The sequence below is a fragment of the Nesoenas mayeri genome (genome assembly GCF_963082525.1).
Source record: "Nesoenas mayeri genome assembly, chromosome: 2".
Lineage (NCBI taxonomy): Eukaryota > Metazoa > Chordata > Aves > Columbiformes > Columbidae > Nesoenas > Nesoenas mayeri.
The window spans coordinates 129,991,093-130,007,303 of record NC_137543.1 but is presented as its reverse complement, the minus strand read 5'-3'; the positions used below and the strand labels follow the sequence as shown (position 1 = coordinate 130,007,303).

At 41.1% G+C, this 16,211-nt stretch overlaps 1 protein-coding gene across 1 annotated transcript in view; it reads left to right on the top strand.

Moving 5' to 3' along the window:
* Positions 1-4,499: 4,499 nt before the first annotated feature.
* Positions 4,500-16,211, top strand: part of STK31 (serine/threonine kinase 31) — a gene marked incomplete at both ends in the record, with an annotated part of 39,277 nt that continues 27,565 nt past the window's right edge. Inside the window, 9 exons of the mRNA XM_080364201.1 lie at positions 4,500-4,527; positions 4,619-4,671; positions 6,097-6,195; positions 7,033-7,107; positions 7,856-8,014; positions 9,670-10,025; positions 12,012-12,180; positions 14,129-14,244; positions 15,071-15,230. Of these exons, the coding sequence (XP_080220327.1) occupies positions 4,500-4,527; positions 4,619-4,671; positions 6,097-6,195; positions 7,033-7,107; positions 7,856-8,014; positions 9,670-10,025; positions 12,012-12,180; positions 14,129-14,244; positions 15,071-15,230 (1,215 nt within the window). The remainder of the gene's footprint in view (positions 4,528-4,618; positions 4,672-6,096; positions 6,196-7,032; positions 7,108-7,855; positions 8,015-9,669; positions 10,026-12,011; positions 12,181-14,128; positions 14,245-15,070; positions 15,231-16,211) is intronic.

Genomic DNA, 16,211 nt, shown 5'->3' with positions numbered 1-16,211 from the left:
GGATGGCCAGGCCCCAAGTGTTATGGTGAACGCAGCCGAATCCAGTTGGTGGCAGGTCATGAGTGGTGTTCCCCAGGGCTCAGTATTGGGGCCAGTTCACTTTAATCTCTTTATCTGGATGAGGGTATTGGGTGAACCCTTAGCAAGTTTGCAGACAACATTGGGTGGGAGTGTTGATCTGCTGGAGGGTAGGAAGGCCATACAGAGGGATCTGGACCAGCTGGATTGATGGGCTGAGGCCAATTGTATGAGGTTCAATAACGCCAAGTGCTGGGTCCTGCACTTGGGTCACAACAGCCCCAGGCAGTGCTACAGGCTCAGGGAAGAGGGGCTGGAAAGTGCCTGGCAGAGAGGGATCTGGGGATTTTGGTCAACAGCCGGCTGAACATGAGCCAGCAGTGTGACCAGGTGGCCAAAAAGGCCAACAGCATCCTGGCTTGTATCAGAAACAGTGTGGCCAGCAGGACTAGACAAGTGATTGTGCCACTGTACTTGGTGCTGGTGAGGCTGCACCTTGAATCCTGTGTTCAGTTTTGGGCCCCTCACTACAAGAAAGACATTGAAGTACTAGAAAGAGTTCAGAGGAGGGTGCCCAGGCTGGTGAGGGGCCTGGAGCACAAGTCTGATGAGGAGTGGCTGAGGGAACTGGGGCTGTTCAGCCTGGAGAAAAGGAAGCTGAGGGGAGACCTTATTGCTGTCTATAACCACCTGAAAGGAGGTTGTAGCATGGAGGGTGTTGGTCTCTTCTCCCAAGTAGCAAGTGATAGGATGACAAGAAATGGCCTCAAGTTGCACCAGGGGAGCTTTAGATTGGATATTAGGTAACATTTCTTCAGATAAAGGGTTGTCAGGCATTGGAACAGGCTGCCCAGGAAGTGGTTGAGTCACCATCCCTGGAGGTGTTTAAAAGCTATAGAGATAAGGTTCTTAGGGACATGGTTTAGTGCTAGAGTTAGGTTAGGTTGTGGTTGGACTCAATGATCCTGAGGGTCTCTTCCAATGAAAACAATTCCATGATTCTATGATTAAGGCCTAACTTTTTTAGTCTCTCTGGAAAGCAGGGAGGTGTAAGTCAGTTTGTCCTTTAACATACTTGAAGATGGCTCATGTCCTGAAGACTTTTCAGGTGGTATATATGGACTGAGACTTTATATCAAGAGCAGGGATTAAAAAAGGCCATTTACCTTAACTCTGAGCTATGCTGCCATCACTACAGATGCCAGTCAGAGAGATTAATCTATTACTTTAATTAAAATGCAGAAAATATCAAAATGTGTAATTAATATTTTAAAAGTACCTCACCTTTAAATTCTACACTGTGACATACTGCTTTAACTTCAATAAAAACATTAATTTTGAGCTCCCTCTCCTGGTCCTAATACGTAATAGTTTCTACAGATACTTGATCTCATAAGTAAATGGGGATTTCACAACAGAATTACAAGAAACAAACAAATGTAAATTGCATTAGCGAAAAAATGGTAAATAAAAATGTATATTGAAAAATCAGTCTTCAGAGAGATCATTACAAGCTTAATAGTTGAAGTTTATTCTACTCCCCTATTTATCCCCATAGCTCTATCCATTAGGGGATGCAGTTCCAGAAATGCATGTGTGTATTTCAAAGATGAGGTTTCTCACAGAAAAATAATGTTACAGATAGAGGTTTTAATAGTTACAGAAAACTTGTAGTTAGTGTTTGTTTTATAATGATAACATTCCTTTTTACTTTTAGGAAACAGTGTATTGTGCTTTTATTGTCATTTTGAGTTAAAAGTATTTGTCAGTTTTAAAAGTTGCACAAATTCAGTCTTATTAAACTTTACTTTGATCATCATGAACTGGTTTTATCAAAGTAGATTTAAAAAAAAATGTATTCTATGCTTAAGGTTACCTAAAATTTCCACTTAAATTATACAAAAGCTATTACATTTATTTCATGGTTATTTCTTTTTAGCTGGAAAACAGGTGGGATCATTACAATATCAGCTGTATTAAGTATTACTTAGGAGTTCTGATCATTTTTGGCCCTTTTTGATAACATCAAAGTAAAATAAACTAGTTTTTCTTACTAGAAGGCTTACTTTTCACTTCTTGGTACTCATGTAGTACTTTGCAGATTTTTTATTCATATCTATACATGAAAAAAACAGGTACGATTTATCTCATAATACTGCTGGCTGTGAAAACTGGACACAGATGTCATGCCTTAAGTGAAATTTGCACCTAACTGAAATGCCTCATTTTTATAGTAAAAAAAAAAAACAAAACAACATCATTTTGTATGATCAAAATTGCAGCCTCCAATGCTATTGAAAAATCTCTTCATAATTCTATTAAGAAAATTTTTGTAAAGGTAAAAGCCGAGACTAAATGCTAATAAGTTTGCCATTACCAGTGGTCATTAAATAAGGAGGTTGGTTTAACATGTACTTGTTGATGGTTTGTTTTCCTGAGAGCAGTCGAGAACTTTGACCATGATATCATGGAACAGATAAGTTATCAGTTCATCTGTATGATTTATTTCTGGGCGTACATCTGCCATTCAGCTGGATGCATGATCTGTTTCTGACTCTAATCCAAGGAATCTGGCACGGGGGAAATGGTTTGTTGTCACACACAGAGGACTCTGGGCTGGCGCGTAGGTCTTAGGCGATACTTCAGCACTTCCCATTTTCTAAAAATATCTGGCTTTCAAATGTTTTTTTTTTTCCCCATTACTTAACACTCTTAGAGTGTAGAACAGCATTTTTTTCACTACTTTTAATCACCCTATGAAAAGGTTTACATATACTTTGGTTATTTATGATAGGAGAGAGTGGTCAGTGATCCCAAGTGGAGGGCAAAGGGCTCCTTCCCCTTCTGTGCGTCTCTGATACTAAATATGAAATGTGTCTGTCTGAGGTTTGGGAGGAAGGGGAACGTAATGTGTGAATACACTGACAGTGCGGGATTTGTGCAACTTTGTCAAGTTGTCAGTGTCTTTGCAGCGAGTCGTGTGTATTCAATGGTTTGCAGGTGTGGTGTCTGTATGTCCCTGGAGTCACAGAATGGTTGGGGTTGGAAGGGACCTCTGGAGATCATCTAGTCCAACCCACCTGCTAAATCAGGTTCTCCCAGAGCAGATCACACAGGAATGTGTCCAGGTAGGGTTTGAATGTCTCCAGAGGAGACTCCACAACCTCCCTGGGCAGCCTGTTCCAGTGCTCTGGCACCCTCAAAGTGAAAAAGTCTTTAGTGGTAGTTTAGTTGTAGCCATGTAGCCTAAGGAAAGAGAGAACTCTGCAGTTAGTGATAGTAATTTTTCTTAGTACAAATATAATTTAAAAAACCAACAAAGGCTTTCCAGTCTAAAAGGCCTTATACAGGTGTACATGTTTGTGGGTTTTTTTTAATCACCAAAGATCGTGCTTTTGTCTAGAAGCCTACACTTGCTTTGGATCCCTTACCATTTGCCTTCTCATAAATTGTTATTTGCTTTACGCTGATTTAGCTCTAAACTTACATTCACCATCCCTGCGCAGGTCATCCCCTGACTGGGCACTAAGCCCATGTGCTCCTGCAGTCACCTCCTTGGGAAGTCCCAGACTCAACCCTATCAGCTCGCTTGTGGAACGCTGGCACCGCTGCCTCAATAAGGGCTCTGTCAGTTCTTGTTCTCGTACCAAGTAAGGCAGGAAAATTGCAAATCACAGCACGTGAAAGCAAGAGGCGAGCACTGACACATGGCACAGGCGGAATCGGATCAGAACCTTCCAAAGGTGTGTCGAGGCTGGTGGAGAAGATGTCAGAGTCCCCGGGTTTGTGCTTCACAGCCAGGACGAGCACGCACCGACCGCCACTGAAGGGCACATGACCACGGGGTTGTAGCAGCAGCCTGCTGCCTGCGAGCTGTCCCGAGCGGGGTGGCTCGGGCCGAGGTCAGGGGCCGCCCGCAGGCGGGAGCAGCGCCCGGGGCACGGCGCAGGCACCGCCCCGCTGCCGCCGCTGCAGGGGAGCGGAGGCACCGCCGTGCCCCGCCCGGGGCCGCATGCGCAGGGCGGGTGGCGGGAGTTGCGGGCGGCAGCGGGAGCACATGCGGCCGCGGCGGAGCCCATCGCCCCGAGGCGGCCCGGCCGCCGGAGACAGCGGCGGGGCCGCTCGGTGGGCGGGAAGCCTCACCGGACCCTCGCTCCCGGGCTCCCCGGGGGGGCACGGTGAGGAGTGGGCTCTGTGCTGCCGGCGGGAAGGGGCGGTCGGTCCGATCCGGTCCGGTCCGGTTGCTTCCTGGCGTGAAGAAGTGTATTTCAGTAAAGAAGCGGGCGGCTCTGGGTTGTCAGGGGAAGGACCGAGGAGCAGCGCGGGGGGCGGCGGCAGGAGAGCGGGACCCCACTGAGCAGCACACGCCGGGGCCTTCGGGGCCGGGCGCTGTGGGCCCTGCCGGTGCCTCCCCACGCCACGGGCCTCGGGAAAACGCCCTAATTTCTCTTTTAACTTGTGATGTTTCAGAGCCAGTTGTCATGGACGGAGACACAGAGTATGACAAAGGTAATTCGAGGTGGTTTTCAAACCAAATAAAACACACACATAGTGTTACACTTGAGAATAATTATTTTTCTTTCCTTTCCCCTCCCTCAAGTTGAAGATGTCGTGGGCTGCCACGTTGAAGATGCTGTGACATTTTGGGCACAGGTGAATTAAGAGAATATTTGATTGTAACTGAGGTGTTTCATCTTATTTCCCCCCTGCCGAGTTTCTGTAAAAGTCAGAATAAATTACAGTATATGATGTTGGGGGGAAAAAAAAGAAGTTACTTTACATTTCAGAATGGTAAGTTTATTGTGTCGATTTAAACTGAAATCTGTTATTCTTTTCTGAAACGTCAAAAAGAATTGTTCTTCCATCCATTTGAATTGTAGCTGGGTTTTCTTGAAAATTTGGTAGCCCCGATGCCGAAAAAAAAATAATAAATTGAGGGTTAAAATATTTGCTGAGTGAAAAATGCCGTAGGAGGCAGTCGGAGCCCTGCCAGGGTGGATCCCCTGTCCTCAGTCAGTTGAGCATGTGGAGCAGTGTTCATGAAGCTTGACATGGAGGTGGTTCAGAGATGCTTGGTCCTTTTCAGTTTTGTGTAGATCTGCAGGAGGATGTTGGAAGAGGGGAGTGAGGAAAAGTAAAAAACCCCAAACAATGAGTAGTTTACATTAATGTGGAGGGGTGCAGCAGGGAGAGGGGAAAATCCAGTAGTACCAAAACTTGTCTTTTCTATTTGGTCTGCTGGCTAGTTGGTGTGTGCATGTTAATTTGAGACAATCAGAGAAGGTAATGCTGCTTGTCATGTCCCATTAGGGAATTTGGGGAGGGGGACCAAACTTCACTCATTCTGTGTATGGAGTAGCTTCTTCTAAAAGGGATTTTTAGATGTAATAGTCATAGGTAGGTAGTTCTCCTTTAGGTTCTTGCCCTGACATCCTGAGTGTCAGTCACAGTGGTTTTAATATTGTAAGGTTAGGAGTATACTTCTAAGGTTAACACAAAGTTCAGTTGCACTAGTATTTTCTTTCCTACTCTGAGCTCTGGATCCTTTCCTTTGAATTACGAGTAGAATGTTATCTAACAAATGTCATGTTACTGGAATTTACACAGTTTTACAGTGGTTCAGATACCAAGTTATAACTGGAAAGACTGCTTCTCAGCTAAACCCAAACCCAAGTCTTGCATATAAAGAGAACGAGGGGCGTGCCAGAGCTGTTACCTTCTTGTATTAAGGAGAGAAAGAAGAACACCACCAAATACATACTAAAATTTGTGAGGATAGATTGATAAGTAAGATCTGCATACTACTAGCAGAAGCTGGTAATGAAACTGTTAAAAAATTCATTGCTAACGATTTATCTGGGATATATTACCTGCCCCTTATCTGTTTCATTAATTTGGGGAAGAAAATGAGAGCAGGCTTACAAATACAACTAAAATAATGAAGATTGAAAGCTTAAGGTGGGGCATCGCTTGTCTCAACAGCAGTGCAACAGTTTTGATTTAATTTAGGGCTGTTATAAGCCATCATCTATTAAAAGTGACAATTAATAACTTGCACCCTCTCTCCACACTCCTCAGAATGTTGATAGATGTAGTGACCTCGTGAAATTAAGTTGTGCGCTGGCAGAAGCTTGCCCTCGAGCTAATGCAGTTTTTGGCAAACCTGATTTTAGTAAGGTAAGTAGATTGTGTATATGTGGAGTTTGTTTTTCACCTGGATGTAAAAGCCTTAATTCTATGCAACCAGTTTCTTAGGTATTTTCTTGGTATTTGATGATGCTCTTGGTTGTAGTCTCTTAAGATCTGTTTAAGAACTGCTGGCTTTCCTAAAGATAACGTTTATATTTTGTGAGCAAGTTTAAATCTTTCTTCACTTAAGACTTAATTTAAATTATGCAACCATAGTTTTTTAACACTCAGGAAATACTACAAGAGGGTAACATACAGAATGTTCTTAAGAAGTTAACAAGGGTGTATTTAATAGCAGTTCTGTGACAAGCATACAAAGAGCGATGGCAGCTTTGGTGTTTGTGTGTGAAATGCTGATGGCAAAGTAAGGCTTAAATAAAATGACTTATCTGAACTATTTGTGTGTACAGGTAAATGACCTTCTACGCTCCTCTTGAAAAGGAAGAAAAAGCACCAACAGCAAACCCAGCATGTTTGTGGTGTGACTGGCCTGTTCTTTGTCGGGCTTACTAAGCCCTCAGTGTCAATAAAATGTAGCAACACATTAACAGAAAAGCCACAGGAGCCTGCTGTGTAAAATGCTGGTGTTTTTCTAGTTGCAAAATTTTCTTTGAGCTGTTGTTTTTGGAGTAAAGGATTATGTTTTTTAAGCATTAGCATATATTATTTTGAGAGATAAAATAGAAAATGCATTACTTTTTTTCATACTGATGTTGGGATAATTGTAGAAGAATGTGAAAATAGGGTTTGTAATGTATTACAAATATTTTGAGGTATACTTATATTTTCAGAATGCTATTATTGATATTTTTCCCCAATTTCCAGATTTATGGTGGCTGTTTTTCAGAAGATAGATGTTGGTACAGATGTATGGTACAACAAGTGATCAACAATGAAAAGGCAGGAAACATTTTTTTAAAGTCTTTGATTGTATATCAGTTCTATGTGCAGGATGGTAGGAATAAATGCAACTCCTCTTTTTTAAACTTGCTGTGTAAATGCATTTAAAAACAGTAAATATACATGTGGGATGCGAATTCAGGTGGCCTGTAATTTTGAAAAATGCTGATAAAAAGACTGGCATACGTGGCATACTTGGGAAGTGTGGTTTGTATCTCTTGATAAAGAGATTCACAAGTGGTAGTTGCTGTTAAGCAAAGTAATTTAATTTCAAAACATCTGAGTGGGGAAAATGGCAGCGTTTGTGTGACTTGTTAGCACTGATGCAAATGACCTGAGACAGCTGTTAATCAGCATTTAGTGACTGATACAGAAGGCTAGTAGTTCCTATTTAAAGTGATAATTTCTAGACAGGCTGGTTGGCATGGAAACATTAGATTGCATATCTGTCAACTGAAGTAAGTCTTCTGTAGTGCTTCTCAATTGTAGCCCTTAGATGAAAAAAAATCTGCAAAGATCTGTTTTGTTATTTAAAGTTTTGTTGCTAAGCTTTTAGGCAGGTGCCAATAGAAGACATTTCTCTGACCTGGTTCCTTCCTCTGAAGGGTGTGTATGTTTTGTCGAGAAGATCCTGATCTCCGCAACATGCACATGTGTTAAAATGCTTATATTCTAGTAGTTGTCAGTGCATATTTCTGTAGGAGATTCGTGTAGCCTCTGCTGATTAGATTTTATATTATTGTTGCAGTGTCAGGTCTTGTACATTGACTATGGAAATTCTGAGGTTCTGAATAGATCAGACATAGTTGAAATTCCACCAAACTTGCAATCTCCGAGTGTTGCCAAGAAGTACAGACTCTGGGGACTGCAGATACCAACTGATCAGAACTTAAATATGTTTGATCAGGTAAGTAACACATTTTGAAGCATTTAGATGATGCAATCTGTAACAGATACTGTCACGTATCAGCACAGTGTCACCAGGAGGAGTCTTTGAAGAGCTGGATGTTTAACTGTGAAGGCAGGGCATGCTGGGAATGACTGTCTGGTCGGTTGCCCTGAACATATTCTAGAAACTAAAATGATTTTGTCAAAAAAGATTCAGGTTGTGCTGGGACGTGATTTTTGGAGTACACTTCTACCATCTTCAGAGCTTCAGGTCTATTTCTGACTTTCCTGAGTTCTTTCTGGCACTGGGGGAAAAAATACCTCTGTTTCTTTCCCTTCAGAGGGAAAAATACCTCTACTTGGTCACAGGACCTGTGATAAATTGACTGACGTCTGTGACGTGCTTGAATGCCCTTTGCCTGGGTACTGTACATATCTCTGCTCAGGACAGAGAAGAGTGGGTGAATGTGAGTGGCAGCAGGAACCCTGTCATCCCTCGCCAGCAATGAACGTGACAGGCTCAGGAGCTGAAGCCAACAGTGCTGGTAAAAGCTTTGAGCCCTCTTGAGTGGCACTGGTGGCTGTTGGTCAAGTTTTACTCGTGGCAGTCTGTGTTTCTGAGACACCACGGTGTTAATGGAATGCTGCTTCAAGGCTTGTCGCTGGCACTGCCCCTGCTTCACCTGCTGGTGGCTCGGGAGCAGTAGTTGCCAAGGAGGAGGCAGGACGCTGCTGTCCTGTCCCTCTGTCCTCCAGAGATCTGCACACCCCTGGTGTTTGGTCTCATCCCTGTGGTCCTGTTGACATTTCTTAATGTCATTACTTCAGACAGGGAAAAGTCTCTGTTCTCAGTTCCCTGGGGTTTGGTTTTGTGTAGTGGTGTGGATGTTGTTTTAAACAGTTCTTGTTGCTTGAGGTAAAGCTTTATTTGCTTGCTTGGTGTAGCTTTCCTGCCCCCAACCCTTCCTTTCTTAATTTTCAGTAAAACCAGCTTGTTTTTAGAAGTGCTGGGGCAAAAAGAAAAAGAAAAAACCCTGCTAGTAAAAGATATCTTTCTCCCAGATGTCTTGTGAAGGTCTTGAGTGCATTCCTCAGTCTTCCAAAGCTGTTTTTCTTTGATATTACTGATAAAACTGATAGCTGCCAATTCTGGCATTTCCTGATTTCTAAATGAGTAGTTTCAGTAAGGCAGATTTCCATAGGGTAAATACACATAATGATTCATTTGTCACTGATCTGCTTCAACTTCTGGACCACTTATTCAAAGACTGTTAAACAATGTAATAATTAAAATATGTTTTTCATTTTATTTTGTATAATAATGTTAAATTGTTGGTCTAGTATTCTTTAGAAGGCTTGGATAACCTGGTTGCCAGCTTCTACTGAGAGTTGATGGGACTTCTGTCACTTACCAGTAACACCGAATTATTCAAAACTGAACACTGGGGGAAAACTCTTGGTGCTGAGGTCCAGTCTGGCATTGACAGTGATTAGATCGCGTATAGTGTACAGATGCAGCACTGTTGCAGAATAAATACGTTAAATGTAAACTTTACCTGTGCAGCTCCTTGGGTTTTGATCTTAAACATGTCCTCTTGGAAGAAAGATGACTGATTGCAACTAAAAGCATTCAGAGTGTCCAGTACACAACTTCATTGTATTTTTATTTTACAGGGGAAGAAGTTCTTGAGCAGCCTGGTTTTTGAAAAAGAAATAAGAATACGCCACAAAGCCAAGCATGAAGATGGTACCATTATAGCCCAGGCAGAATTTGAAAAAACAGATATTGGAGAAGAGGTGGCCAAGGCAGGGTTTGCTGAAAAATACACATCTCCAGGAAACACAAAAGATGCGGAAGACAGAAAAGTAGATGTTATGCAAAACCAACATCGGAAGATAAAAGTTCCAGTTCCCCTGTGGGTAAACAGGTCTGATCATGCACTGTACAGCATCCCCAGAGGACGCCTTGACCAAGTAGCTGCCAGCACAAGGAATCACAGTGTCACCGGAAACCTTATGTTTGGCCCGAAGTAAGGCAGTGGGATGTCATAGAAAACTTTGTCTGAGTGATCTGAGTAGCGTGGTTGCTGGGATGTGGGTACATGAGAAGGTGGAAGGGGAAGTGAATATCTAAACTACAAAGTTCAGTTCCTGTCATTCCAGCATCAAGTCATGCTAGTACTCAATGGAAGGGAAGTACATGTGAGTCCGTGTGTGTGTGCATGACTTCAGACATTAATCTGTAGAAAACTGTTTGTTAGTGTTGTTGCTGGTTGGATTGCTTGTTCTTTCTCATCTGATTTCCAGATACAGACTGTTTTTAGGTACCTCAATACAAGATTTTGAAAAAGAAGGGAGGGATAGCATGTAGTCAGCAGAGGAGAAGGTACCAGGAAGCTTAGTTGAGAGTGAAGGCTGCAGGACATCAGGCCTCTAGAAGATTTGGCAGTGATAGGTGATGCAATGATGTTTGTTTTAGTACCTGTGATATTTCCAGAGACTGGCCCTTGAGACTTTTTGTAGCTGTCGTCTATTTACCTCTATTAACAACTCACTGGACACGAATGTGAAATGTAGAAGTACACTTGCCTAGCAGGACACGCGTATTTTGGTGATTTATTTGTGTTGGAATGTAACCATGTATGCTTACAAGAAATAAAGCCAGCAATCACAGTTTGAAGTAAGCTTTAGGAGGGATAACGATGTCTTCGCAGCTTGTAATTACATTGACAAGAGGTGGTGGTAAGTTGGCAGTTACAACAGTTGTTGTCAGAAATCTTTTTAAAGAGACTTGTCCTACAGTTGCTGAGGTTGCCATGGCAACGGGCTGCTGAGAGAAATGTTTGTAGGCGGGAAAGATGGTACTTGGCGATCAGAAAGTTGAGATGGTGTAAGAAGTAATGTTCTCAAAAAAACAGGTTTAGAATTTGCTAATGTTCCATAATTTGAACTTCTCAAGACATTTTAATGAATTACCTGAGGGCACGCCTTTCCACATACCAGAAGGATGCCAAATATGTTTTACAGTTAAATCATTTAGGCAAGTCTATGCTGTTAACAAATACTATTAGAATATAAAACGAAGTGTTCTTCAAAAAGTCTACAGCAAAGTGCCTCATCTGGAATTATTTTGATATTCTGATATGCTTTATTTTCTGAGTTATAAATATGCTCTGAATCTGATTTTTAAAAAGCAAACTGCTTTTTTTTTTTTCTTGTGCTCAGTGTTGACATACTTTTGTATACCAAGCTATCCGGATGGGAATTAAACTGTTAAATTAACGTATACTGTGATTAAGTTAGAAAAGATGTACCCATCATTAACCAATTGACATGATAAATGCTTTCTGACCACCTGCAAAACGAGGGGATATTTTTCAAGTTTTAGATCCTTCTGCATGACAAGAGGGAGACAGACGATAAAGTAATACATTGTTTAGAAGTAGAGTGCTTAGTTTATATTTAACTAATAATAGATGTAAGTAGGAAACCAGACAATTAAAACTAACATCATCAGTTATTTCGTCGCATAAATGTATGTCAGAATTTTCAAAAATTGTAATGCATATGTAATAATGATGTGAATATAAGCAACGCAGAAGCATCCAGTCTTTGGAGCACTTACGGAGGATGATCCCCAGTGTTCCCCAGTGCTGATAAAATGAAGAATGCCGCTTAACAGTATAATTGACTCTGCTGTTAAGTTTATTTCTCAGTTTCAGGAAAGACTTTTGAGTTAGTGACTATGTAAACATATAAAGAGTTGTCTTCACATGGTGTATTTTCTTTTTCCTCTGTTTTGTGTAACAGTCTTTGTAAAGACTGGTGTGGAGAGGAAGACAAATTCTGAAGAATTGTGAAGTGTGAAGTGTGATTGTGTAGGTACTTCTATAGTATTTTTGATGTGGTGTTCTGTAGTCATTACTGAAATTACAATAACATGAAAGAATGCATATTGTAGTTTGTTGCGTTTGTTTTTATTTTGTAATTAATTCCTCTTCATTCATTTTTAAAAGGGAAAAAACACTTGCTTGTACCTCAGTGCCAGATACCAGCTTGGCCCAAACAAGAGGAGATCAGAAGCTGTCTGACGAGAAAGAAATTCTCAGAAAGGAGAATCTAAATCTCATGCAGAGGCAGAAGGAACTTGAACTGAAGGTTCAAGAGCTGAAATGTGAACTTCAGGTATGTGGAAAAGCAAAGAAGATGCCTCTCTCCTCGTTGTGTTTCTGTCAGTGTTCCTGTCTTCATGGTTTCATCGTACTGCAGTTGTTTGGAGTAGAGAATGATTAAACTGGTGGAGTGGAGACTTGTCCTGCCCTGGTGCGGGGAGATGGTGTCAGTGTGTGTCAGCACAGGTTCTGCAGCCCAGGTTGGACCCGGGCTCCCTTTGGTGTGTATGCTGGCTTCTGCCACGCTTGGTGCAACTGCTGCTTTGAGTGTAGGCGTTCAGTTTGAAGGTGGAGTTTTGCACTTTGGGATTAAAAACACGCTTTGTGTGTAAGGCTGTTATCCTTGCCTTTTTTTTCACTTGCTTGGAGGAAAAAAAACCAGCTTTCTGTGTGCTGGGCTGAAAACTCGTAAGCTCCACAGAATCATAGCAGCTGTGGAATTTTAGAACTAGATAAAAATGCTTATTTCCTTAATTGCTGCTTCATAGAAAAGATGCTTATGTTTCTTTCCAGGGGAAGCTTATACTGTGAAGCACAGTACTTAGTTACTGGTAGGCTTAAAAATGCTGTGAATGGTTTGAAGTGTGATAAACAGCAGTAGTAAGTAGAGCTTGTGTGAAAGGATGTTGTGTTTGCACAAATTCAGAAAAATGTTGGGCAAACTCTTATCTCTATAGATACCAAAGGAAAATCTGCCATTGTGTAAATCCCTTTGACACCCCCAAACCTGAACTTGCTCACAGCGATTTCCTTTTTCTTGTGGAATACAACTCTTCATAACCAGCTTTCCTCTTCAATTACCTCTACCTAGAACACCTCTGCTGGAACATACACTAACCTGTCATTGCACAGATTCTCCATTAGCTGAAGATGTGATGTTTGTGCTCTTCTATGCAAAGTAAATTAATAAGCAACAGAATACATGTCTGCAGCTAAGAAAAAGTACTTCAATGCAAGGGGTTATTAGAAGCATTCCTTGTCTATAGTCTGGTGGTTTTTTTAAAAGCTGTTTTCTGGAAATGTTAATTACTTTTCAAAAATGTTGAATGCAAGTAAACTGCTTTAAAAGACAAGGTTGTGGATGTTCTTTTATGCAAGAAAATAATTGCTCTTTGTAAAAAACACTATAGGAGTCAATGTTTTATTCTAGAAGGGTGATGTGGTGACTTTGAGGGGTACTTAAAAAGACACCTTGCAGTTGTGAGACTTTGGATGGTCATTTGTAAATAGAAAAAACTATTTAAATCCTTCTATGTTTGTGGTTTTAATTTGTGGGTGTATTTTTTTTAACATGTAGCAAGTCTGAAAGGCTAATAACTTTTGAAGACTGTGTTTCATTACCTAAAGTGAAGTTTATAAAAGCATCTCTGTGGTATGAGAGAAAGAGCTTTTAAATTTAGGTTGCCCCTTGAGTGTAGCCTGATGTGTGGGCTTTTTTTGGGTCAAGAATATTCCTTGTAGGAAGGTCAGGATGGTTGTCTATACAGTGAGAGTTGTTGTTTTGCTGCACCATTTTGTGGTATGGTAGTGATGAGAATAAAGAGTTTAATGAGATCGTGGACTTGATTTCCCTGAACTAAGGGGCTGGAAGTTTCCAGCAAGGAAAGAAAAATTTCCACGTTGTCTGAAGACTTGCTAGCAACTGGGGAGTAATTGAAGAAATACACTTGAACACATCACTACTGGAATGAGAGGGGGAAAAAAAAAGAAACATTAATCTTTAAGAAACTATTAAAGAAAATAAAATTGTTCTCATTGGTTTGTATATCTTTCTAGGCATTTTGTTAGTGTTTTAAAGAGGGTCAGCTCTGTGCATGTATGCACGTGTGTATGTTTCTCTCTAATTTTCAAAAGTCTAAATTATGGTCTGCATGTTAGCAACCATGGATGAACGTTGTGACTGTTGATCTATCTTTACCTCTCTCTGTTGAATCACTGTCCAAAAATGATTAATAATTCAGAAAGAGAAGGAAGCATCCAGGAAAACTGCTGAAAGTTTTGAGGAAACCCTACGTACTTACGTTGGAACAAAAATGAGAAGTTTGGCTGCTAAGGTGAAGTCATTGAAAGAAGTTAGGTATGTGGGGTTTTTTTTATCTAAAATAGTACTATTGATCATTGCCCTGTTTATCTCTTGAATTCACGAGTGCTTATTTGTTTCCCAAAAGTTTCATTTTGTTTATTTTCGAAGAAAAATGTAGTGTTATATACAGAGAGGAGTATTCTCCAAAAGCAAGGCTGAAACCTAAGCTTTTTGGAAGCTCACATTGGAATTTGCATTGCCTGTTTCACCGTGTTTATCAGATGCCTTCGGTTCACTTCTGCTCCTTCACTGCAGCTGTTGCAAGAGCTTTCAACTCCATCTTCAAGGATGATGCCAATTAGTAAATGCAGCTAGTTGTTCAAAGTTGCAGTGTAGTCAGAGTTCCTTGTGTATCTGTATTGCTGTGAGACCTGTATATCTTTGGGTAGTTCGAATGACTCTTCTAGTTTTAAAAGAAGAGACAAAACTGTAGTGGGAAGACTTGAAACAGAAATGACCATCAGCTCCTTTAAGAAGGAATATATAAATTGCTGTATATATTTGTGGGAGATGAATTTAAAAAAACAATACCAAGAGAGGAAATAGGAAAAAAAGAGAAATTAAAATCGGGAGATTTTTCCATGTACAGGCTTGTCAATACTGAGGTACAATGAATGTATTCTTGGTCCTTCTCCCTCAAAAAAGGTTTAACAGCTGAATGAGACAAATTGCTGCTGCTGCTACCTTTTGAAAGAAACCAGGCTATTAACATGGCAGGTGCTGTCTCATTTAATATGTTCAAGGGGCTTGAATAGCATTTTTAAACTGCTTGAAGTCTGGAAAAAATCTGGTAAAATGTTGTTTCCTCCTTACAACTCAGGCACATGAATAAGAACACTCGTTCTGGAGAGCAGCTCTCACAAGCCATAAAAGCAGTTACAGAAGGATGTCTCACTGCTCCATGTTCCTTGGAAAAACTGCAGAAGATTTGGACAGAGTATGACTTGGCCCAGGACAGGATTCAGTTATGCAGAAATGTGGTACGATGGAACTATTTTTTTCTCAAGAGCTATAATTTAACAGCTATTTACAGAGTATTTTAGTCTTTGTAGCTGGACAGCATGAGCACAGTCTGGAAATGTCTGCCCTGTGCTTGATAATGTCAGAGGCTTTGCTGCCTTTGCTACAACTGATGCGTTTGTGGAGCGTTATTTTGTGTGTTAAACCCAGACTTTTTGATGCCATCATTTTGTAAAGAAGTATATGGAAATCAGAACATGGTAACTAATAGGTTTCTGTTCTGTGATAATTAGAGACTGCTTTATCTGTGCAGCTGCAATATGTGTCTTTAAATCCTTTTGTTAAAGCAGTCTGTCACTACTTAGTGTGTGGATCCGTCATAGTGGGGGCATAAGGAGAGTTGTACGCAAATACAGTTGTATAGGAGGATGGACTTGTATAGGGGAAAGCTGCCATCTAGTGCAACTTCTCCGCAACCACAGATCTGGAAAAGCCTGCCTGGCTGGGTGGGCAAGGCTGTGTTGATAAGGATGATTATGTACTGTGTCTCTTGTGTGAGGTGACGCTGCTTTTGGGAACGGGCAGGTTCCCCTGTGTGAGGCAGGGAAGGGATGGCAGCTGTGCCACAGGGAGGATGCCAGCAAATGTGTTGTGACTGTTTTCAAATATAACATAAAACTTTTTGAACGTGTTTACTTAAGAAGTATTGCTGTATTACATGGAATTTAACAGCTCGTGAAATGGACTAGAAAATAATGAACCATGAGGAGAACCCAAGTCAGTTCTGGTGTTGCTTGCGTGGGGGAATGTATTAAAACATGTATGGCATGGCACGCATTTGATTGTGGTAGGTGAAAGGAAACTCAAATGTTTAAACTTTACAATGATAGGATAAGCATTAATAAGCAGGTGACATTTTAGTGTTGCAGCTTGTATGGGGGAGCAATGTGTAGAAGAACAGCTAAACTGCGTGGTACCCGGGAGCCAGGGATTCACCGGCA